The sequence below is a fragment of the Capra hircus genome, chromosome 4 (genome assembly GCF_001704415.2).
Source record: "Capra hircus breed San Clemente chromosome 4, ASM170441v1, whole genome shotgun sequence".
Lineage (NCBI taxonomy): Eukaryota > Metazoa > Chordata > Mammalia > Artiodactyla > Bovidae > Capra > Capra hircus.
This window is the reverse complement of record NC_030811.1, coordinates 45,333,857-45,358,838: the sequence shown is the minus strand read 5'-3', so window position 1 is coordinate 45,358,838 and position 24,982 is coordinate 45,333,857. Positions and strand designations below refer to the sequence as shown.

Here is a 24,982-nt window from a genome sequence, read left to right as displayed (position 1 = left end):
GGATGCTACCACCTTCCTTGCGGGTCATTGTAAGGATGATGGGATGAAGTAATGTATGATGATTCTTAGCACCGGCTCTGGTATAAGGAACGTATACAGTGAGTGGGGGAAATCCTTATTTGTTGTTCAGTGAAGTCAGGAGGGCGATAAAGGTTCCCGCCGCCTTTGCTGTTTGTGTTTTGTTTTTGATCCTTGTTCTCTTGCCGTCAGCTGGGGAGAACCAGTTTGATCGGTTTCATCGAGTGTTCCCTCTGCTGCGGGAGGGTGAGGGCACCTTGACAGGCTCTTCTGAGACCTTGATTCTTGTCGTCTCTCATTTAGAGACTTAGAGGAACTCAGGAAGCCCATGGAAAAGAGCCTGTGGTCAGGATGCAGGTGGTGTGAAAGCCTCCAGATGGTGGCAGGCGGATTGATTACAGGATCTTTTCATGACACAGGCCTCATGAAGCTCTGAACTTGGCCTGACAGCTTTTTACTGACGTGCGAGGCAGTGGTGTTTGTTTTTCCATGTTATCTTTGCCCTTCCAGTGCTGCCCGAGGGGGTGCATGCGTATCAGTGCACCAACGGAAACTCCTTCCTGGGTGCAGGTGTAGCTCTCACGGGGACCCTGGGAGTCCATGTGTGTGAACCACCCACACAGCCACACCCACGGGAAGCACACATGGGCCTCTCTCCCGGCTGGAGAGGCCCCGGAGAAGCCAGTCCTGTGGAAGCCACTCGCTGCTTGGTGTCTGAGTCCATTCTCTTCAGAGCAGCTGCCGTCCTTGAAAGAGGCCGTGCCCCCGCCCCCCGGGGCCACGTGCGGGCGGCGGTCAGGGCAGTGTCAGGCCCAGCGGAGGGCGCAGGTGCAGGCCTTCACCTGGTGGCTGGCACGCACACAGCCCATTGTTTTGCTTGGCCACTGTGGTTTCTCCAACTGGAGGAGAGGTTGTATAAGAATAGCTTCTGAAATTTGAGCCAGCTGTTTACTGAACTCGGGCGGCTTTATTTCTCCTTGTTTAATTAAAGTGAAGACAATGGGTGGTTTCTGCCAAAGGTGACATTAGGAATCACATTACACTGTCTCAGGCTATAGTTTCCAACCTGCCTGTGACAGCTACACCTTTGTATTTGTGTGTATGTGCGTGCATGCTTAGTCCCTCAGTCGTGTCCGACTCTGTGCGGCCCTCTAGCCTGCCAGGCTCCTCTGTCCGTGGGATTCTCCAGGCAAGAATACTGGAGTGGGTTGCCGTTTCCTCCTCCAGGGAATCTTCCTGTCCCAGGGATCAAACCTGTGTCTCCCACACCTCCTGCATTGGCAGGCTGATTCTTTACCGTCTGAGCCACCGGGGAGCCCCTTGTTCAATAAAGTCGACTTAAACTCACAAAGTCAGAGGAAGTGGGCATGAAATGGCGCTGACAGGGGGGCTCCTGGACTGTTGAGGACACGTGCCCATGAGCATGTGCTGTCATTGCCACAGTGCCCGCGGGTGACCTGAGACAGGTTCTCTGAAAAGTACTGAATTATTTCAGTGAGGATAGTTAGGAGTTTGAGATAAGAGAAAAAAAAGATACTCTGATGATATTCCCTTTATTTTACTGCAAAATTAGGTGACAACGACAGATTACAGGCTTTCTGTGGGTACTGATTTGTGAAGAAGTACTACTGAAGCTCATGGAACGTTGTCCCTCCTGCTGGCTCCCGTCCATAGCAGGCTCTCTGTAGCAATTTCTTGTCCTTATCTATAAGTGCAGGTATTTGATTTGATCCTGCTTATTCCTGCTCGTAGGTTGTTTCTGTTTGTGTAGTGAACTTCAGAAGCACAGACATGGGTCTGCATACCACAGCAGGGTCTTAGCTGAGTGATAAATGCTATTTTCTGAAAGTCAAAAACACGTGTATACATGTGCCTACACACATGTGGGGATGCACAGCTGCCCCTTCAGAGGCTGTCTGTCTCATTAGAACATATTTGACCAGAATCGGTATCTCAGTGAGTAGAGAATCTGCCTGCAGTGCAGGAGACCCGGGTTGGGAAGATCCCCTGGAGAAGGAAATGGCAAACCACTCCAGTGTTCTTGCATGGAAAACCCTGTGGACAGAAGAGCCTGGTGGGGTACAGTCCATGAGATCGCAAGAGTCACACACAACTTAGCAACTAAACCACCACCACGATGAGATTAATTTGTTTCAGGCCAAAATACACTTGCAAACTTCCTTGTTCTTTAATCCCTCTGATCTTAGAAATAGAGAAAAGTCTCAAGAATCATGTCAGATCAAAGGCCAAATCTTCCACTTGGTCAGTGGAACCTACTTAATATCTATGTTTTTGGTAAAAAGCCAGGTGAGACTCAAATAAACTATACATGCTGCTGTATTCCCAGAGTTCAACCTTGAAACTAAGTCATCTGATTGCTCTGCACCAGGTAGCCTGTCTATACAGGAATGAGTCATACGAGGAGCCCTGTGGAAGACCCTTGAAGGGGTATTTGGAGACTGAAAGGCCCAGTTAGGATGAGAGAAGCATGGCGAGTATACCTAGACTCAGGGGGCTGGGACATGCCCAAGGTCACGTAACTAGAAATGGGGAACAGGGGTGAGGCCAGAGCTTGTGGCAGTATCTCCACTGGAAAGGCAGGGTGCTCTAGCTCTGCGGTGCTGCTGCAGGTCTGTGTTTGCTCTGGGGAGCCCCAGGCCCTATTTCCCCGGTTGCTGCATCCCAGGGGGTGTACATGCTGGTTGCTTCTGAGTATTCTCAAGAAGTATGGATGGACAGGAGTGCCCAGGGATTTATAGCTTGGGGGAGCAGTGAGAAAGTGCTAGAGTTGAGATGCAGTCTGGGAGCTCCCTGTTTTTGAGATTCATGTGCCCTGGGGACCCAGATGTCCACTAGCCCCTCCAGTGCAGCTCAGAGCATGCCAGGCTCCTGGACTGGGTTGATGACTTTGTTACTTCATTTCTCAGTTGCTTGTTTGTTGTATTTTTTTTCTCACTTCAGAGTCCTTTTTGAAGGCTGGGGAGCTGGACTGGCATGAAGTCAGTGTGAGTCCACACTGGGATGGGAAGACCTCTTCCATTCCTTTCGGGAATCGGCAGGACCCAAGCCAGACTGGTCAGGGCCAGCCAGTTCCCGTTATGGAAGGGGCCCCTGACCTTTGCCCGGCCTCTGCCTGCAGCTGCCCTCAGTACCTCCCCTAAATGATGCCCTGAGCTATCCCTGCACCTGGGCGTGGGTTCCAGTAGATCTCCAGGGAAGAGGCACCTGCCTCCAACCTTTTCTAACCCCAGGCCAGACTTTGGTCTACTGTAACTTTGATTTCACCATTCCCTTCCGCACCTGAAATAACACCCAGGCTTTGGCTTTTTTTTCACCTTTGGGGGTAGAATTGCCAGGATTTCTGGGAAGGTGGCCTGGTGAAGAGGCCCTGATGGTGTTTGCAGTTCTTTAGTGGGAACTCCAGGTCAGCCACGAGGAGGCTTTCCTCAAGTCTCAGTTCAGGGACCTTTGAGAAAGAGGGACAACCCTCCACAAATTAAGGGAAAGCCACCCCTTTTGGAGCTGGGGTTTGAGAGCTGGTGGCTCCCTGCTGTTGCCAGGCCTGCCTGCGGGTGTGAGGAGAAGGCTGCAGGAAACACATTAACCCATGGCAGCATGGGGCCCAGCTAATGATTAAAACCCGCACCAGCCGCCTGCAATCACACCAGCAATTGCTTCCCTATGTCCGTTCCTGTCTGCCTGTGAGATGTCAGTGGCCTCTGCACGTCCACCCAGGTGTGGCACATGCAGCTCGGTGTCCCTGTCCACCCTCGTCCTGGGTCCCCATGCCCTGTGCTCTGGGGTGATGGCGGTCAGGTCGCCAGGGCCAACAGCTTCCAGAGTGACAGCTCCTCTCCCAGGGACGGGCCTTTGGAAATGTTTCCAAGGAATGACAGGGGTGTCCCCAGGTCCAAAGGCTGGAAGCCTGCAGTGGATAAGAAAACTCAGGTTGAGTGGTATTTATTTTCTTTTATGGCCCTGAGTCCATAGCAGCCACAGGTTTTTAAGTGTGGGAGGGACGCCTGAAGACAGTGGTTTTGTGTGATTGGTGGTAGAAATAGCAGTGACTACTGAAAGGGAAAACCGACTGCTTATTTTTTCAATGCCTTGAATTGGGATGGAGGAGAAGCGTCATATTACCATAGCACTTGAATTACCTGCCTGTATTTTTACCTGTAAGGAGAGTATTCCTTTAAAAAAGCACAACAGCGAACTTCCCTATATAGAAGTCTCTGCTGGGGAGCAGTGGCCAAGGGGTGGAGTGACGCTGGCTGTCAGTTTGGGATCCCAGGCTGGGGAGTCCGATTCTCCCCCAAATTGTACATGGCCTTGGGCCCTCCACCTGGCCCCCTCCTGGGAGCCAGGGAGTGTGGGGATCCAGGGGCCTGTCTCTAGAACTGGCTCTGGAGAGCAGGTGTGGAGCCCAGGACTGGGACCTCTGAGTGTTGCCTGGATTGGAGCTGCCACAGCTTTCAGCTTTGTGCCTTTGAGACTTTTGCTGGGGTGCTAAGGAACCAGCTCGTGAAATTTGGTAAAGAAAAGCAATCAAGCGTTCAACCTTCTTATCACGTTTGATCTATACCTCAGAGTTAAATATAGATGAAGGGAGAAAGTCTTATTTGGTGAGGAATTCCGGCTGACAAATGTTGAGAAAGTGATAGAATAGCCATGTTTCAGACCGCTAATAAGGGTGAAGTAGCTGGCTTCAGAACGTGACCTTCTGTAACTGCCTTGGTCACAAAGGGAAGCTGGTGGGGTCATGTGGGCCTCATGTGAAGGATGTTGGAACATTGATTACATATTTGCCCCTACCAGAAATCAAACCAGAATCAAATTAAGCCAGACTCACCCACAACGTACAGGAAATACAGGGCCAGAGCGATCTGAAAAATAATTCCAGAGAGGTCAGCAAAATCCAGAAGGGGGAAATTCTACTGGGTAAAGAGAACCCCAGTGGTTTTCAAATATGCTGCAGGAAGAGGAGGAGGTGGAGGAGGAGGAACTTGTGTTGTAAAGGAACTGAAGAGACAGGTTAAATAAGCATGGTAAGACTTGATGTGGATCCAGTCAAAGTGTCAGACTGTGAAAAAACAAAACCAAAACAATACTTGTAAGACAGGGACGTTGGAACATTGATTACATGTTTGCGTACAAATATGATGATGCATTTGGTTTATATTAAGGAATGATTGCTAATGATACTGGTATTTTGTTGTTGTTGTTGTTTTTAAAGTCTCTATTCTAAAGATACCAAAATACTTATTAGATGAAGTGGTATAATGTCTGGGGTTGGCTTTACAGTGGTTCATTGAGGGGCTGTCCGGGTGGGTGTGTGGATGCAGTTCATCTGGGGGTATTGGAAGCTGGGGCACCTGAAGCTCCGCACCCTTGTCTCCCGCTCCCAGGGTTATTATGCAGGATGCGGGTAGTGTAGGCACAGAGCTCAAGCTGAGCAGGCGACTGAGGCCCGGTGGCCAATAACTGTTGTTCATCATACGCGTCACCCACCATGTCTAAGATACACTGCCAGCTCCCCACCCTGCAGTCATTTCCCATATGTGAGGGCTCAAGGCTTGCCCACAGTGGCCAGTGTGGCCTCGTGACCGGCTGGCCTCTGGAAGGACACTATGTCTGCTTGATGAAATACCTCATTGAAGTCGTGCGGTGTTCATCAGCACAGGACACAGAGGTAATTGATATATTGTTTTCAAAAATGGCAATGTTTGCTTCATAAAGCTTTTTAAAAACATTCTACATAAAAGTGAGCGTCAAACTAGCCAAGGGCGTTCTTACTCTTTGAGAAATCTATACGGCTTCCTTTCCAAAGGGGTTGATGTCGAATGAGTTAAACTCAATGTAATAAACGACTTTGGAAAATTAAGAGTTAAAATGGACTTGGGGGTTTATGAGGAAATCAGCTCCCCGTCCTTGGGAATATTCAAGTAAAAGCTGACAGCATTGCTCATTCCAAAAGAGATTGGGAGATTGGGGTTTCACAGTGAGTGAAAGTGACAGTGAGAGACGCTTTAATAAAGTCATCTTAGTACGTGGTAACAAGGTTTTAGTACAAACCAAGCAATGCACAGGTAGTTTAGTCAGTGGTTCTCAAGGTGTGATCCCAGCTCAGCAGCAGCAGCAGCAGCAGCAGCAGAAATCTGGGAACTCAGAAGCACACATTCCCTGACCCCGCCCCTGTCCCCAGATGTCTTTTCCTAAGCCTTCTGGGTGGCTGTGCTGCCAGCTGAAATTTGGGCACCTCGTCTAGAAGGAGGTGTGTCCCAGGGGAGGGCCCACTCTGAGCAAGGCTGGCAGGTTGTAGGAGCTGAACGTGGGGATGACTGAGGACTCTGCAGCCTGGGGGGTGGGCAAGGGTGCTGGGCTGCCTTACTGAGATCCCTTCCTCCTGGGAACAGTCACCTCCTGAAGCCCTTCTCCTCCCCCAGCGTTGTGGAGACAACATCGTGGTCCTTTTGTCTGTGTTCTAGAACACAGAACCAGCTTCTTCAGTCTCTGTCTAAAAAATGCTCCAAGCAGCTCAGCATGTGGCATCCTAAATCCTCAGGTGAGAACAGAGCTCTGGCAGAGGTAGTGATGTGTCTTTAGAAGGAAGCGTGGTGGCATTCACTGCTCAGCCTGCCATCCAAGGAGGCAAGAGGACTCCGGGGCTTAGCTTCCTAAGGAGTGTAAAGCATCCTCAGGATAAAGAAATGACATCCCGTAGAGTTACAAACGTGACTGCGTTAGACTGTGATTAGGATTCTTTTCATGATATTATTGGGACAAATTTATTATGTGGGGACATTAGAATTGGGAAGTTTTCCAGGTATTTCTTAGGTGAATCAAAGACTGAATCATCTGCAAATAACAGGTTCGGTTACAGTCACTCCTCATTATTTGTGGATCATATATTTGCAAACTTGCCTATTTATGAAAACTTATTTGTAATCCCCAAATCAACACTTACTGTGATTTTGTGGCCATCCAGGGACATGTGCAGAAGGGCAGAAAATTTGAGCTGCATGCGGGCACTCACCAGCTGTGTTGTACACGGTTCCTCTTGTTTCAGCCCTCAGACGAAGAGTAAACAAGGGTCCTTCTCAAGGTGTATTTATAATTAGTGCCACATTTTGGGAATTTTCTTGCTTTTTGTTCGTGATTTCTGTTTACAATGGCACCCAGCTATAGTCCTGAAGTGCTAACTGGTACTTCGAGGCACCAGAAGCCTGGCCAGGGTTATGGTGACTTTTTAAGAACATGACAACCTTGAATGAACTATAGTCGATCAGTTATTGATTAGGGGTCCTCAGACCTTTTCCCCTGACTTACCCATCAGAAAGAAGAGACCCTAACTCATTTGCAACTGCCTCCCCCTGAACCTGTGGTGAACAGTTCATGTACAAACCTGAGAAGTGGGCAGGAGGAGAGGCTGAGTGGTCTGGGCACTGCGGCAATGGGCCTGCCGTACAGGACGCTGCCCCGCTGGGCACCCCAGAATAAACCCACATCTCTGCTGCTGAAACCCTGTCTCTGCAGAGAGCTCTCCCCTGCCCAGGCTGAGTGACCCTACCCCAGGGCTAATGACACAGGTCCTCACCTTCTAGAGACACATCCGGTCTCTTCCGAGGCTGCTGGTCACTCCTGGGCTGCTCCTTCCTGCATTGTTCACATCCCTGGCTGGGGCTGAGAATGCTCCTGTTGGGAATTTGATGGTGTCTTTGAGACCTAATTCCCCAGGCTCGGGGTGTTCTCCATCTCCATGGAGTAAGGAATAAACAGTTTGTCCTTGGGGCACCACACCTGACCCCGTCTACTTCCCCACCAGAACTCACTGCCCTTCCCCACTGTGTTCCTCTCTTGTGATATGCAGGAGTTGGACTTGGACCTTCTCTCCATCAGGGCCCTCAGATGGTGAAGAGTCTGGCTTTGAGCTGATATCGCCAGGAGCCATGAGGTCAGGTGCCTCTTGACTTCTCCAATCCTCGGGAAGCCTAGAGGCTGTCACCCTTGACCCATTGCACAGAGGTGAGAGCTGGTGCTTCAGTTCAGTTCAGTCTCTCAGTTGTGTCTGACTCTTTGTGATCCCATGGACTGCTGCACACCAGGCCTCCCTGTCCATCACCGACTCCCAGAGTTGACCCAAACTCATGTCCATTGAGTTGGTGATGCCATCCAACCATCTCATCCTCTGTCGTCCCCTTCTCCTCCCACCTTCAGTCTTTCCCAGAATCAGGGTCTTTGCAAATGAGTCAGTTCTTCGCATCAGGTGGCCAAAGTATTAGAGTTTCAGTTTCAGCATCAGTCCTTCCAGTGAATATTCAGGGCCGGTTTCCTGTAGGATGGACTGGTTGGATCTCCTTGCAGTCCAAGGGACTCTCAAGAGTCTTCTCCAACACCACAGTTCAAAAGCATCAATTCTTTGGTGCTCAGCTTTCTTTATAGTCCAACTCTCACTCCATACATGACTACTGGAAAAACCATAGCTTTGACTAGACGGACCTTTGTTGGCAAAGTAACGTCTCTGCTTTTTAATAAGCTGTCTAGGTTGGTCATAGCGTTTCTTCCAGAGAGTAAGTGTCTTTTAATTTCATGGCTGCAGTCACCATCTGCAGTGATTTTGGAGCTTAGAAGAGTTCAATATTCTGCTGACAATGGCTCGATTACCCCTCACCCCCGTGGTCCCTCTCAGGAACCCCCTACTGTCCTGTGAGTTCTGAGCTGACCTAAGACAGACACTCCAGCTCCCCAGCTCGGGGTCTCCATTGTGTCTGGTCTGGAAGGAGACCCCAGCTGATTTCTTCTGGAGGCCATCCCACCAGGGACAGGGCTGTGAGGGCCGCCCATACCCTTCCCTGTGCTATTCTGTGAGAAGAAATGAAAGGTTCTTGTTATGAAATAATTGATTAAAAAAAAAAAAAGACTGCCTGTTTAGATGTAATTATAAAATGGTCCCATTGTGAATCTTCCTCTTAATTTAAGGGACGTACCAGACTATTTCATAAAATGAAATCTACTGGACAGCCTCTAGTGTAGACAGCTGGAGTGGAGGTTCTGACAGTGGGGGATAGGGGATGGGGCTCTGGTTCTGGGTGGCTCGTGGTCCTTCCTCTTGTGACTTTGGGTGTCAAGGGAGTGAGTTGAATGCAGCCTCAGACAGGCTGGGTCACCTGTAAAGCCGCAGTGTCCCCACAGCCTGACGTGTGTCCAGCCACTACCTCCCTTATCCTTTTGGCCTCCTGGAAACTTGGCACCTAAGGAACTTGACATTTCAGGAGCCGATGGAGGTATCAGGTGCCTACTTCTTTCTGGTCCCACCATGCTCTCTGACTTTGATTTTGTGTTTGTTTCTTGGTTTTGTGCTAATTCAAAAGGACGGAAGGCAGGCAGGTGGGTGGGTGGGCAGACACCTGTTAGGTTCTGGGACACCTGCCTTCCCAAGAATCCCAGTAGGTTTCCTGGGGGAATTTAGGAGGACAGGGGTGGGGGAGGTGGGGCAGCTCTGGCTCTGCCCTTTCTGATCCCCATGGAGAGGGAACTTGTTGGTGCCAGCATGACGCAACCCCTGCTCTGTGCGGTGCTTCCTGACCCGTCTTTGGTTCCTGCAGGGTCCTGGCAGGAGGCCCTCAGCTGGAGCCGTGTATGTGCTGCCACCGAGCCCTCGGCTCCCCTGTGGGACCGGCCCGCCTGGCTCCTGTGCTCCCAGCCTCCCCTCTCCTGCTGAACCTCAGGCCAGGGGCCTGGAGGGAGCAAGATGGGAGGAGGGAACTGCTTCTGGAAGGAGAAGCTGGCCGTGCTCCCCAGTGCAGTGAGTTCCTCCCCAGAGGCATCTGCAGGGCCTCCACTTGCGCTTGGCACTGAGTCTGTCCCTGGCGCCTCTCCTCTGTTTGCTTCTGTCTTCACTCTGCTTTAATGGGACTGTGAAAGTTACATGGAGCGTTGAGTCCTGACCCTGGCTCCCACGCTTTGCTTCCTGGGGGTGGCCACTGCCTGCCCTGCAAACCTCTGCCCACCAGCCCCTCTGGGACATTAGGCTTGATTGTGAAAGCACCGTTTCTGCTGCCTGTCCTGGGCCTCACTCCCTCCCTTCATCAGCCTCCAAGTTCCACATGGTTCAGACCAGCCTACGCAATTCAGAAATCTGAGTATTTGGTGACAAATAAGCATAGACATAGTTTCAGAACATGACTTAGTGACCGAACAACAACAAATCTTAGCATGAACAAAACCTTGCTTCTCATAGTTGAGCTTGGGGGCAGAGTGACGTTACCTTAGCTCAGTTGGTAAAGCATCTGCCTGCAATGCAGGAGACCCTGGTTCAATCCCTGGGTTGGGAAGATCCCCTGGAGAAAGGAAAGGCTTGCCCACTTCAATATTCTGGCCTGGAGAACTCCATGAACCATATAGTCCATGGGGTCGCAAAGAATCAGACATGACTGAGCGACTTTCACACACTTTAAGTTTCCTAACTTCAGAGGGGTGTGTATTTTTCTAGTAATTCATGGTAATTGTTGCTCACTTGTAGGAGTGTTAAGAAAATTCTCAAAAAAAAAAAAAAATTCTCAAGGTGGGCAATCCTGATAATGAATCTGTTTCTGGTCTTCTCGTTCTGGAAGGGAACAATGCCTTGCTGGCTGTCTGATGTTGGGAAAGTTTCTTTGCCCAAATCTTATTTCTTTGAATGGAGCTGTGGTCTTGGGAGGTTACTGCATTTAGTGTGGGCTTGTGGGGAAGTTTCACTTCCATGGGCCAATCCCTCCGTGACACCCAAACACAAGGATTGAACGCGAAGCTGAGATTTATTTAGCTTTTATTATCTGCTAGATGCCACTCTTAGCTCTGCATGTTTCCTTATTTAATCCTCCCAATACCACCCCCCCCCCACCCTTTCCAGATGAGAAAACGAAGTCACAGAGAAGTAATTTCCAAAAGTCAGGCAGCAGGGGTCTCACCCAGGCATTAAGGTTCCAAAGCAGGTACACTTCACCCCGGCACCCTACCAGCCAGGTGGTGAGTAGGTGAATGGATGAGTGAACACATGAAGGCCTTTGTGTTTGAACTGGATGTGGCTAGTTGTTGCCTTTTAAAAGGTTTTAATTTATTTTTTTATTTTTGTGGTTACGCCATGTGGCTTGCAGGATCTTAGTTCCCCAACCAGTGATCAAACATGTGCCCCCTGCAGTGGAAGCATGGCGTCTTAACCACTGGACCACCACGCAAGTCCCTCAGAAAGTTTTAAAATGTATTTTTAACTCTGTTTTCCTGGAGAAACAAACAGAGCGTGCAGAGCTGTTTCAGTTGGTCTCCCTAAGGGAACCCCCGCCCGGGTCCCCAGCGGGGTGATGACATTTATGCGCTGCCACCAGGCCCTGTGCTTCCTTGTGAATCTGGCTCTGGTTATGCAATGCTCCTTTTGTTCCTTTTTATGGGACCTTTTCACAGCGCCAGTGTCAGGGCTGGTCAGCATGGCTGGGAGCAGCACACAGGTCCGGCGACTCTGGGAAGCTAGGGGCCGTGAAGTGTCCTCGGGCCCTGCCAAGTTCCTGGTATGGCAGCTGCGAAAGGTCTTTCTCTGCTCTTTACCCACAAGGTGGAGGGGGCGAGGGGAAGTGGGAGACAGGGGCGCAGGCCAGGGATCCCAGGGCCACCCTTCACCGCTAGAATTGGGGGCGGTGAGCCTGGGAGGGAGGCCTCCGCTTTGGGTTCCTCACTTTGCGAGGGGTGGGGGGAATCTCATTAGATACTTCCACAGGGTGATCTGGGGGGGTCCCATGGGTGAGAACATGTGTTACCGAAGCCTGTACCTGGGCGGGTGCAACCTGTTGTCCCAGCTAGCCAGTGAGCAGAACCCACCTTTTATGGTCTGTGGGGACAGACTGCCCTTCACCGTCACTGGGTTGTCTGAATTGGTGCTTCACTGCCTGGCTGTTTGATGGACAATTTCTTCCTAATAGCCAGCCACCCCCTATTTTATTGATTCCATATGGTACAAACTTGTGACGGTGTAGAGAGTTGCTACTCTTCAGCTGTTATTCTTTTAGATGATGAGTCCATTTAAGCCACTTAAATTATAAATAAATATACCCCATTTAGTTATATTAGCCTGAAAATAAAGCTAACTAGATATTCAATACTGGAATGTAAAACAGTATCCTCCTGCCCCTTAAAATGGCCAGGTCAGCCCTCTGTTGCTTTGAAATGACTGCTGCGTTTATTCCTTCCCTCATCCTGCAGATCCCAGTGGTTTACTGCCTGCTGTACTGTATGGCAAGGGGACATGGGAGCATCATCCCCCCAGCATAGGCTTGATTCTCCCCTGTGCCAGGCCCGCAGAAAGAGAGAGAGAGAGCGAGAGCACGTGCGCGCGTGTGTGTGTGTGTGTGTGTGTGTGTGTGAGAGTGTGTGTGTGTGAGAGAGTATGTGTGTGTGTGTGTGCGCGCGCCAGGCCCGCTGTGTGTGTGTGCGCCAGGCCTGCTGTGTGTGTGTGTGTGTGTGTGTGTGTGCGCCAGGCCCGCAGTGTGTGTGTGTGTGTGTGTGCCAGGCCCGCAGTGTGTGTGTGTGCCAAGCCCGCAGTGTGTGTGTGTGTGTGTGGATGCGTGCGTGCATACCAGGCCTGCTGTGTGTGTGTGTGCCAAGCCCGCAGTGTGTGTGTGTGCGCCAAGCCCGCAGTGTGTGTGTGTGTGTGTGCATGCGTGCGTGCGTACCAGGCCTGCTGTGTGTGTGTGTGTATGTGTGTGCCAGGCCCGCTGTGTGTGTGCCAAGCCCGCAGTGTGTGTGTGTGTGTGTGTGTGTGTGTGTGCCAGGCCCGCTGTGTGTGTGTGTGTGTGTGCCAGGCCCGCTGTGTGTGTGTGTGTCTGTGTGTGCACGCGTGCGTGCGTACCAGGCCTGCTGTGTGTGTGTGTGTGTATGTGTGTGCCAGGCCCGCTGTGTGTGCGTGTGCCAAGCCCGCAGTGTGTGTGTGTGTGCACGCGTGCGTGCATACCAGGCCTGCTGTGTGTGTGTGTGTGCCAGGCCCGCTGTGTGTGTGTGTGTGTGCGTGTGCCAGGCCCACAGTGTGTGTGTGTGTGTGTGCCAGGCCCGCAGTGTGTGTGTGTGTGTGTGTGTGTGCGCCAGTGTGCCAGGCCTGCAGTGTGTGTGTGTGTGTGTGCCAGGCCCGCAGTGTGTGTGTGTGTGTGTGTGTGTGTGCCAGTGTGCCAGGCCTGCAGTGTGTGTGTGTGTGTGTGCCAGGCCCACAGTGTGTGTGTGTGTGTGTGTGTGTGTGTGCCAGGCCCGCAGTGTGTGTGTGTGCTTGTAACAGAAACAGGTGCTGTTGCATCTTCACAGGGAAGCATCCGTGGCCTCCCCTCCTCTGCTGACATGTGTGCACTCCCTACCAAGTGGTTCTTTTTAAAAAATTATTTTTTTATTTGGCCGTGCTGGGTCTTAGTTGCAGCATGTGGAGTCTAGTTCCCTGAGCAGGGATTGAACCCAGGCCTCCTGCATTGGGAGCTCAGAGTCTTAGTCACTGGACCCCGAGGGAAGTCCTCCGAGTGGTTCTTATTAAGGCACTTCTTCTGTTCTCATTTTCCCCTTACCTCATCTCATGGTTTCCCAGAAAACACATATGTTGCTGTAAATGTTAATAATGCATTTACTCTCTGCTGGGCCCTGTTCTGGGTGTCTGACTGGCCTTTGCTGCTTTAACCCCACAGCCACCTTGCAGAGAGTTTGCTGTAGCTATCAGCCCATTTTCTGGGTAAGGAGCATGAAGCACAGAGAGGGCAAGGTGCCTGCTCAAGGCCACATAGCAGGAGCATTTGGAGTTCTGTTACCTGTTCTTGCTGCTAAGCTGCTAAGTCGCTTCAGTCGTGTCTGACTCTGTGCGACCCCATAGACAGCAGCCCACCAGGCTCCCCCGGCCCTGGGATTTTCCAGGCAAGAACACTGCAGTGGGTTGCCATTTCCTTCTCCAATGCATGAAAGTGAAAAGTGAAAGTGTAGTCGTTCAGTCATGCCCGACTCTTCACGAGCCCATGGACTGCAGTCCACCAGGCTCCTCCGTCCATGGGATTTTCTAGGCAAGAGTACTGGAGTGGGGTGCCATTGCCTTCTCTGTTACCTGTTCTTAGAGGCTTTTAAAACTAAGGGAGAGTGAAATCTGGTAATGCAGGGACACCTTGTGTGGCTAACCCTGGCTTTGTGTCAGTTGGCTGTCCCTATGTGGCCCTGTAGTCACAGCTTCCTGGGGCAGGAAGGGACTCCTGGAGAAGCCCAGAGGATGGCCAAGGCAAGGAGTGTGGGCGTGGGTCTGGCCCTGGCCCCACTGCTTACTCCTGTGTGGCAGGTCTTGCTTTGTCTTTTCCTCCACTTTCTTGCCCTGGGGATTGGAGGGTGACAGAGCGCATAGCCCATAGCCCCTGTTGTCTCCACCCATCCCTGCAGTCCAAAGCAGATCCCTCTTGTAAGCCTTTCAGGTGGTCCCCTAGGCTCCACTGAGGCCCTCAGTGATGTGGCGTCTGTGCTGTGTCACTCCTGTGTCAGGTTTGTTGAGCGCTACTTTTTTGTAGAAGCCTATAGGAAGCCAGGGCTTCCCGGGTGGCTCAGTGGGTAAAGCGTCTGCCTACAATGTGGGAGACCCGGGTTTGATCCCTGGGTCGGGAAGATCCCCTGGAGAAGGAAATGGCAACCCACTCTAGTACTCTTGCCTGGAGAATCCCATGGACTGAGAAGCCTGGTAGGCTACAGTCCATGGGGTCGCAAAGAGTGGATCACGACTCAGCGACTTTCCTTTCCTGTAGGAAGCAGGTGATCTGCCTCTCACACTGGCAGACTGTTATTGGCACTCATTACTGGCGACGCAGGGTCTTCTGGTTTGGACACGGTTGCTGGCTGTGACATTAGGTCCCTCGTCCAAAGCCTTTGATGGCACTTTTTGCATCCAGAGTAAGGCTTTCAGAGTGTTTATTTCCTGTGATACATCGACTACATCTTTTCCTTGGAAAAGTATAAGATACTTGGCATCCTGTCAAGATAGCAGAGATTTAAGTCTTTTTTCGAGGCGGTGCAGGGATATTTGACAGAACCAAGTAAACCTCAGGTCAGCTGGGAACCCAGGGTCCTGGAATCCTACCCACCCTGGGGAGTGCGTGGCTCTTAGGAGATGTTGCCCAGTGGATGAGGATCCTGCCTCCCCCTCTCTTCCAGACACCCCCCCCCCCATGTCTGTGAGCCAGGGGCCCCCCAGGCACTGTGGAGACCTGTGTTTATTCAGCCCAGACGGGGCTGGCAGGGTGTGTGCCTGGGGAGCATCAGTGCTCCCACTTTGGACATGTGCTTTGGCCTTCATCCCCAGTGAGCTTCCAGCTGCCTTTTCACCCCCGTGGTCCCTGCCAGGACCCCAAGGCACCCTGTTTTCTCCCTCTGTTGTTTAGAAGTATGTGGCTGGCCTACATCTGCTCCCAAATGGTGGCTGGCCTGTCCGAACTCCATCCTTTCCTTCTTAGAGAGGGGCAGTTATCAGGGGCAAAGCAGTTCCCTCCCAGAGGTGCTTGGGCCAGAGTCACCAAGTGCTCTGGACTGAGCCTCTGCTGGTCTCGGCCAGTGGCGCGCGCATCTCTGTCCTCTGTTAATAAAAGAAGTCTGCATCGGCATGCGGATGTCGTGTTGGTTACTGTCCTCAGTTGAAAGATGGGCACCTGGCAGCAGAATTGCTGTTGTCTATTTCAAATATGAAAATAACCCCATTTGGAAAACAGAAGAGTTTAAATAATTTGAAAAATATGTTGAACAAAAGAGCCCCCAGGCAGGTCATCTGATTCTTTATCGGGTGGGCGGCTTGCTAGTCTCTGCCTCGGAACCATGGTCTCGGGGATTTCAGGGCTGGGCCGGGCCTTCTGAGCACTAGATACAAAAGGTGTCATTTTATCAGAAGAGACTGATGCCTAGGGAGGCCAGCGGCTTCATCGGAGTCCCAGGACAACATACTGGTCCAAGCAGATGAGCTTTGGGCCTCAAGCAGCACCTTTAAGGGGAAGCAGTCTGGGCCTCGTTGGGTTACCTTTCATAGGTTAACCTTTACCATGGATCCCACCTTTCCTTTTTCCTTCTTTTTCTTGGTACCTTTAGAAGCTGCAAGCTGTGATTAGCACGTGCCAAAGGGGACACAGGTGAAGGAGGCTGGGCAGGGTGGAGGCGGGTGCTGCATTGCCCTGGAGACAGGGAGACTGGGAGGAACTGGGAGGTGCCCGAGTTTCACCCAGGACACTGGCACTGATCCCTAGAGGGCGGTGGTGGCCTGCAGGGCTCAGACTCCAAAGGCTCTCCAGGAAGGCAGGCGGGCAGCCTTCTTCTTGCAAAGTAACAAGAGAAAAGGAGTTTGCAGCACAGATCTACGGGCCCGGGGTCTACAAGTAGAGAGGTTTCCTTAGCCTTTTCCAAGGTCAGGATGCAGGATTACTTATGAGCAAGGAACTGTCTTCAAGAGACTTCAGCAAGGTACTTCTCAGCCATTTTTCTTTTATTGTAATTGCTTTATAATGTTTTAATTTCTGCTGTAAAACATTGTGAATCAGCCATATGTATACATATATTCCCTCCCTCTGGAGCCTCCCTCCCTTCCCCCTGTCCCACCCCTTTAGGTCATCAGAGAGCACCGATCTGAGCTCCCTGTGTCATACAGTAGCTTCTCACTAGCTGTCTATATTACACACGTTAGTGTATATATGGGCTTCCTAAGTGGCACAGGTGGTAAAGAACCCGCCTGCCAATGCAGGAGACATAAGAGACCTGGGTTTGATCCTTGGGTCAGGAAGATCCCCTGGAGGAGGGCATGGCAACCCACTCCAATATTCTTGCCTGGAGAGTCCCATGGACAGAGGAGCCTGGCGGGCTACAGTCCCTGGAGTTGCAGAGTCAGACACGGCCGAGTGACTTAGCAAAGCACAATGTATGTATGTCAATGCTACTCTCCCAATTCATCCCACCCTCTCCTTACCCCCTGTGTCATAAGTCTGTTGTCTACATCTCTGTCTTTCTTCCCACCCTGCAAATAGTTCTATTAGTGCCATTTTTCTAGATTCCATATATATGTGCATTAAAATAAATCTGACATTCTTAAGGCATGACCTGTACTGTGGTGATAGATGAGGGCTTCAGCTTTTTAGCCCCAAGAGTAGATAAATTCTTTGCTTCCAAGTAAAGACGAATAGAGATGTCACATGTCACCTTCCTGACAAGTGCGGTGTTTGGACAAGTTGGGCTGCTTCCAGTCGGCATGAGGTGTGAGCTCCCTGAGCAGCCACGGGGCTTCTCCCCAGTGTATCCAGGTCCTACCCGCTGCTCATCATCTGCTTGGTTCCAAACACAGCCCCAGAATGAGGTTCTCCCTTGCTGCAGGATTTCGTGCCCATCAGATCTCAGAACCTGGCTTGGAAGTGGTGACTCACTCATGATTCCTCTGTCCTTCTAGGCTTAGGGCTAGACTCGCTTTCCCCAGGAAAAGCTCCTCTAGCTTCACTGGTTTCAGTCTGACCCAAGGACAGGCTGGGCAGGATGGGCTGTGGACCATGGAGGGCCGGGGGATCGAAAGAGTCCATAGTGTTGGTGTCAGAAGTTGCTGCTGCCTCTTAACTGTGTGATTCTACACACCTAAGAGTCCTGAATGCCATTTCCCCAGCTGTGAAGTGAGGACAGTCATGTCTTACTGGGGTTCCTGCTGAGAACCAGGTGGCTGGCCACGGACGGGTCTGCTTCCTGACCTGGTCACCTGTTGCCTCTTACAGGACGGTGCTGGTGGAATGTTGCTGTCTTCTACAGGGGGTCGGGGTCGGGGGCTGCATGGTCTGTGGACATGAGCCCTGTCACCCCAGGCACAGCTGGCTGCTGAGGGGTGCAGTAAGGCAGGAGGCTTTCTCTCCAGCCTCTTGCAGGCTCTGGGCTGGCCAGAGGGCCTGCCTTATTCTTCCTCAAGATCTCGCTCCTCACTCTTTCCCTCCTGCACCTGTTCTGGCTGCACTGGTTCCCTTGCTGGCCCCACTGCAGGGCCTTGGCACTGGCCACGCCCCCCGAGTCCTATCCCCCTCTTGTGACCTCCCACAGCCTTTCCACACTAGGCTGCGGCTGTGCCTGCCTCCCTGCATGCTCCTCCCCGGAGGGTTGTCAGGCGCCTTGCTGGCAGGCTGGGGTGGATAGTCAGTATGTGGGGGTTCCAGCTGCTGTCGTCCACTTAGGTGATGGGGGGCTGCTGGAAGGCATAGAGGGCTGGCCTTCAAGGAGTTTGCTCTCTGTTTACAAACTTATGGTGGGTGTCAGATTGTCTTGAGTCGCTGTGTGTTACTTCAGTCTAACTTGTTCTAACAGCTCAGGCTGCAGGTGAAACTGAGAAATACTGTGAGGGTAGGCTGAGGCCTAGCTTTCTGATTATATTGCTTGTATGTGGGTTTGTATTTGTACTTATTTTTCATGTGTTTATGTGTGTGTCTGCGTATCCTCTATCTGTGTATCTATCAGCTCTCCAACCTGTTTATCATCTGTCTGTTGTACCATCTAGCTATGCATTTATCATCTGTTGTACCATCTAGCTGTCATTTATCATCTAACACATCTGTCATATGAAGGGCAGTGGCGTTCCGGACTTGCTGTGGGTGAGGGCTGGCTCGGACCCTCTGTGGAGCCGCGAGGCCTTGAGGCTGCTGCAGGGATTGTGGGTACTGCCCCTCCAGGCCCATCCTCCCTGCCCTCCTGGGACTTGAGGCCCAGAAGCTGCTCAGCTTGGTGGCTTCTGGAGCAGGAGGTATCTCTTGCTCATGTGCTGATTTGGGGAATTACAGAGCAAAACTAAGTCTGTTCTCTTGGACCTTGAAGCCGCACCACGGCAGAGGAAGGGATGATGGGGGCTTTTGGAGAAGGCTTTGTAGCCCCCTTGAAACTCAGCGCCTGTGTGTCAGGAATGATGAGGGAATTCCCCACAGTGTTCAGGAATGACCCTCACAGGCTAAGCAGTGAGGCGGGGTTGGCCTGGGGGCGGGCAGCTTGGCCTGGTCATGTCAGTGCTCGGACATCCGCAGGTGGGTCTGGGCCGCAGGACCCCCGTGGCTTCCCCTCCCTTCAGAGTGTTGTCTGCTCTCCTGCTTTGCTTTGTCACAGAGGTTTGCACAATCTGCTTACCAGGGTTTGCAGCTTCTTAGTGAAAATGCAGAGATGTTTGCAAATATCAGAAGACATAATCAGTCCCTTTTGCTGGTTGATTGGGAGCAGTGGTCTCCTGACAGGTTTATGTACTCCCCCCCCAGGGCTGGGACCTACGTGTGTTTAATTGTAATGGAGTGTGAATGCACTACATTATGTTCATTTGTGTATAAATTATGTACATGTCCCACATTGCGGAGATATTGTGCGCCTCCCTTATACACACTCACAGTATAAAGCAAAATGGAAAGCGCATGAACTGAAGGAACAGTAGACGGTGCTGTGTGCCCTCGACTGGGACAGTGGTTCTCAGACATGGGGATGTTTGGAGTCAGGTTAGCTTAAAACCAGCTCTTCTGGAATCTTGATGATCTGCCAAGACTAGTAGCTGAGTCCTAAGGGAGATGAAGCCCTTGGGAGGAAGGACAGGCTGGATGGCCCTGTGCACAGTGTTCAGGGCCTGTGACCTGGCCATGGAGAGGGTGGGGTCACTTTTAGGCCCCTGCAGCTGTCATGCAGTAACTCTAGGTAGGCCAAGAATGTTCCAGTTCCCAGGTACTCAGTGTCCACCCTCAGAGGCTCCCTCACTGTCTTCCCTCCAGGAGTATCAGAGTTCTGTCACTGGTGGGAAGACCTGAATGCCACACCAGGAGCTGGCACCTCGTCTGAGCTGACCCTGGGGTTGGCACTTTCTCCAGTATACAGAAGTAAACTGTGTTCTCAGTAGAAAAGGAAAAAAAAAATGCACGTAGAAGAAAAAATAAGAAAAAATATGTAGTGAGACATTCCAGAAACATGCTGCTGCCCAGGCAGCCTGCACACTGATAGACCAGGTGTGCATGTGTAGGTGTGAGTGTGTGTGTGTCACGCACCCTGCGCCAGGGAGCGGCCACATGACTGTTAGTGCTATTGCTATCACACATCACGGCGTCTCTCCAGGCCCACAGATGTGTCACCATCTGTGAGCCTCACGATTTATCTAATGTCACTAAGTCGCCGGGTTGAGCTCTTAGGCTGTGTATTTTTCACTGTTACACACATAACACAGCGAGCATCCTGGTCCATAGAGACTTATGGACTTCCCCAGTTATTTCTTGAGTCACTCCTCACATTGCTGTCATGTGTTTCAGACCTTTTAAGGGCTTTTTATATTTATGGACAAGCTGTTTTCTAAAATGAGGGATTAGTTTACATTTCATTTACATTTTAGCAATACTTTAAAAAAATATATTTTTAGATTTTAATCTTTACTTTCTAATGGACCCTCCCCCCCCCGCCCCCAAATCTCATTGTTTGGAGTCCATATGGCCTGAGCCATCAGAAGTCTGGGGTGTTGGGAAGATGGGCAGGACCGGTGTGGAGCCCAAAACAGTACAGACATGGGGTGTGAGGCCTGTCGCCCATTGGGAGGTGGTCTCAGAGGCTGGGACATGGGAACAGTGGAGGGCAAGTTCTGGTACCTGGCACCCATGGGGACCATCTCAGTTGGTCCCCAGATGCCTCTGTGAGAGGAAGAGATGAACTAGAGGCATGTGTCCTGGCTAGGGAAGAACAGCCACTGTGTGTGGATGCCCGGAGCCCACTCTCACATCTGAGCATGGAGGAGAGTGCCTTCCAGGTCCTGCTTTTGTCTGGGGCCCAGGTCACGACCTCTGCAGTTTAGGGTTGGCTTGGCCACAGGTTGTGTAGTTTCAGGAGGTCATCTCTCATTGATCCTGAAATAAACTTGGTATTCACTCATCCCTTCGCTTCACACTGGGGGAGCCATTGTGAGCCAGGTGCCCAGGTGGGACACCAGGCAAGGGGGGATGTCAGATCCTGTCTGAGAAGGGTTCCCCAGGGCCAGGGTGGGCAGGAACAGAAGGGGATGCCAGGGCTCTGTCCACCTTGGCCAGCTCTAGCCTGCTGCAGGGTTACCCCGTGTCATCTACTCAAAGCATGTCCTGGGCTGGTCCACAGAGCCCTATCCATGAGACGCAGCAGGCAGGGAGGAGCTCACAGAAGGCAGCAGAGAAAGGAGCCTCTTGAGAGGAAGGCATTCGGGGGAGCTGAGACAGGGACATCGGGGTTCTTCTCTCTCTCTGCTGTTTTCCACGAGACCTTACACCTCTCTGCGCCTTGGTTTCCCCACTTCTCAAATGGGGAGGTAATTTCTCTCACAAAGTTATTGGATTCGTCTCCTGAAATAGTGGATATAGAGGAGCCTGGTGGGCTACAGTCCATAGGATCACAAAGAGGTGGACACGACTGAAGCGACTTTAATCTGCACACACGCCTTGGAGTTTAACACACACACTCACACACATACACAAGGGTTGGGTAGACTGGAAAGTAATTATAATCTGAAGTTTTTTTCCCTGTTGGATAAGCTTTTCAAAAATAGGTTGGTAGAAATGGAGAATTCTCTGAAAATCAGTAACTGGTTCTTTTGAACAGATATAACTATAATGATGTAATAGTGCCAACGTTGATTGAGGGCTTCCTGTATACTGGGACAGATAGGCCATGACCAAGGACTGCTTACCTTGCCCTGACCAGGGGTCATGGCAACCCGCCCTGCTGTTGATTAGTGGAATTGTGTCACTTGGGATCTGAGGTCTTAGGGCTGAGATGTCCTGATAAGCTGGCGACCCTCCCAGGTGGTAAGATGAGCCAATAGTGAGGGGTCTGACAGCATTTATGATCATGTGAAACAACTGCCTTCCTTTCTTCCCAGTGGGGTTTGCAGTGTGTGGGCTGGCAGCACAGGAGATTTGAGAATGACCCTTGTCTTATCATTTGCAGGCTCCAGGGGCATCATCAACACCTGCTTCTCTGTGCTGTGACAGACCGTTCAGGTGAGTGTCCGTTACTGAAGCCACTTCTGTGCCTCTGGCCTTGGGTCAGCTCTCGCAGAGGAAGCCTGGGAATGGTGTTATTTTGTTCTGTAGTAATCTTAATGTGTTTTTCAGTTTTAAATAGAAATGCTCAAAGCTGATAAATATCATATGTGTGTCTCTTTCTGGAATGTAATGTCCCAGCATTAGAAATCCTGGTTGTGGAAACGTCCAATCAGTAATTACATTGCTGTGATTTGACTGTGAAATGTAGCCTTGGGGAGAGTTCTAGAATTGACTTCAGCACATGAAAAGCTCATTATTTTTTAATAGGTCACTGTTGCTCAGTCTCCTCTTTGCGACTCCATGGACTATAGCCTTTCAGGCTCCTTTGTCCATGAAATTCTTCAGGAAGAATACTGGAGTGGGTTGCTGTGCCCTTCTTCAGGGGATCTTTCCGACCCAGGGAGCGAACCTGAGTCTCCTGCATTGCAGGCAGATTCTTTACTGTCTGAGCCACCAGGGGAATTCCAGTGTCAAAAGATGTGATTTGATTTTTTAAAGTAAACAGAACTCTTTTACATTCATGTCTGGTGCATAAGGTAGAGAAAAATATCTTGGTGATTGTTTGTATTTAAATAAACCAATTTAAAAAAATAGACTTAAGATACTGGATATTTGAGGATATTATTTCTTTTGGGCATCATAGTTGCATTGTAGATAGTTCTAAATATATCTTTGTCTTTTAGAAATGAATGCAAAAATACTTATAGAAATGACATATAATGTCTTGGGTTTTTTCAGGGCAATCACAGTGAGGAAGAGGGTAACAGGGAGTATGGATGGAAAAAGCTTGGCTGTGTGTCCATTTTGAAATTGGATGATGAATACTCAGAAGTATGTTTGAGCTATTTAGTATACTTTTGAATTTTTTTCAGAATTAGGAGAGAGACTCATGTATTAGGAGTAGTACACAAACAACAGCTACGAGCCCCTAAAGCTGGTGGTGGGGGATTTGATAGATTAAAGCCACCCTCCCATGACTGTCCTGCACTGCTCCCTGGATTCACCAGTCTTTGGGGTTGACCCCATCACCTCTCACCTGGATTTTTCACCTTCTATTCCTGACAGCACCTGCACCTAGAAGGCTCTTCCTGGGAGGGGCTCTGGGGCCTGTGGTCTCCATTGCACAGTCCTAGTGATGAGGAAGCAGACCCTGGATGCTGCTTGCTGGAAGCATTATCCTGGGCTCACCAGGCTGCAGATTCTCCCCACCCAGTGGCCCTCACTAAGTCCTCCCCTCTGCTGGCTTCATTGCATGGCATTTTTATCCTCTTCCAGACCCCATCCTCCTGATGCCTGCCCTCTAGGCTAACCCAGGTGCAGTCTCAGCAGAGCCGGCACACAGCTCTTCTCATAGACGCCAGCCCTTGCCTCCCAGCTGCTGGAATTCCCTCGCAGCTCCTCCTCTGCAGCACAGGCCGGCCTCCTCCCTGGGCAGTGGGCCTCCACATCTCCCCGAGCACGGGACCTGCAGATGTGGCTGGACACTTGCTGATGTCTCCCAGCCTTGGCCTCTTGCTCTGCCTTTCGTCTGCCTAATGGCTTCTTCCCTGCTGCCTACACCTGACTTGACACTCAGAGTAAGGAATGCCCCTCCTTCCAAGATCTGGGCTCTCTGAATTCATGCCCAGCCATGGAGGCCCTCTCTCTGCTGGCTTTCCATCAGGCCTGCCCCCTACCAGGAGCCTCAGTGTGTTCCCTGGTTGTAGCTAGCAGTGCCCCAGTCATAACCGTTAAGGAAGTTTTAGCTTTGTGCCCTCCTGTGATGAGAATCAGTAAATTCCCAGAAGCCTGTCATCAGGTCCGGGTGTGAACAGTGAGCGAACGTCCCTCCTGGCGCTTGGCCCCTTTCCTGACAGCTGCCCGTGTGTCTCCCAGGCCTGCAGGGCTGAGCCCCGCCATGGAGGACGGCCGCGAACTGGATCTCACCTACATCACGGAGCGCATCATCGCTGTGTCCTTCCCTGCGGGCTGCTCCGAGGAGTCTTACCTGCACAATCTGCAGGAGGTGACGCGCATGCTACGCTCCAAGCATGGGGACAACTACTTGGTGAGTGGGGACACTGGGCATGAGGGAGGCGAGGGGCACTGAGGGTGGGGACCGTGAGGTGGGGGGGCATTGAGCATGAGGATGACCAGGGGGTGCGGCGGGGTGGGGGGCTGCGGGACTGGGGGCTGCTGAGTTTGCTGAAACTCGATGAGCGAAAGTCCCCATGTGTGGGGACTGAGGAGCCTGTGGGTGGGAATACAGGCCGGTTCCTCTGCAGTTCGCTTGACCGGTGGTGGTGCGGGGAGGGGGGCCGTCCCAGGGAGGCTGTCCTGCCACATAGCCCGCTGTGCAGTGGAGCATCTGGGCTCCTCATGAAAGCGCGCCCCCCCCAGCTCGTGGCCCACGTGCACCCCGAGGGCTGCCAGCTTCCTTCCCTGCTGCTGCGGTTAGCACCCCTCCCTCTGAAGTGAAGCTGGGACTGGAGGGTGGGCATCCAGAACTATCTTCCACCCTAGTTCCCTTTCAAACAGATATGAGGTTGTTGAACAGAGCACATGTCTGAGGAAGGTGCTGTGGTGTGCTTAGTCAGTCGTGTCTGACTCTGTGACCCCATGGACTGTAGCCACCAGGTTCCTCTGCCCATGAGCATTCTCTAGGCAAGGATACTGGAGTGGGTTGCCATGCCCTCCTCCAGGGGATCTTCCCAACCCAGGAATCAAATCGGGGTCTCCTGCATTGCAGGCGGATTCTTTACCAGCTGAGCTACCTGGGAAGTCCACTGTAAGTTTCTGGCCCATATAGGGATCGAACCCGTGACCTTAGCGTTATTAGCACCACACTCTAATCAACTGAGGTAACCGGCCATTTGAGGAGGATGAAGAGGACCAGTCTTCCTGAACGTCCTCTCTTTCCACCTACCCTTTCTTGTTCTTGAGAC

General features: G+C 51.4%; 1 protein-coding gene across 6 annotated transcripts in view; it reads left to right on the top strand.

Annotated features, from left to right (window-relative positions):
* The window catches only part of TNS3 (tensin 3), a 223,773-nt gene that overhangs the window by 80,005 nt on the left and 118,786 nt on the right, over positions 1–24,982 (top strand). For 4 of the 6 annotated variants that reach the window (XM_018047057.1, XM_018047055.1, XM_018047052.1 and 1 more), the window contains 2 exons: positions 21,961–22,013; positions 23,934–24,105. In XM_018047057.1, coding sequence (XP_017902546.1) covers positions 23,956–24,105 — 150 coding nt within the window. In that variant the 5' untranslated portion in view covers positions 21,961–22,013; positions 23,934–23,955. Of the gene's footprint in view, positions 1–7,948; positions 8,041–11,434; positions 11,559–21,960; positions 22,014–23,933; positions 24,106–24,982 lie in introns of those variants that run through there. The other 2 variants (XM_018047056.1, XM_018047054.1) reach the window with 2 other exon arrangements.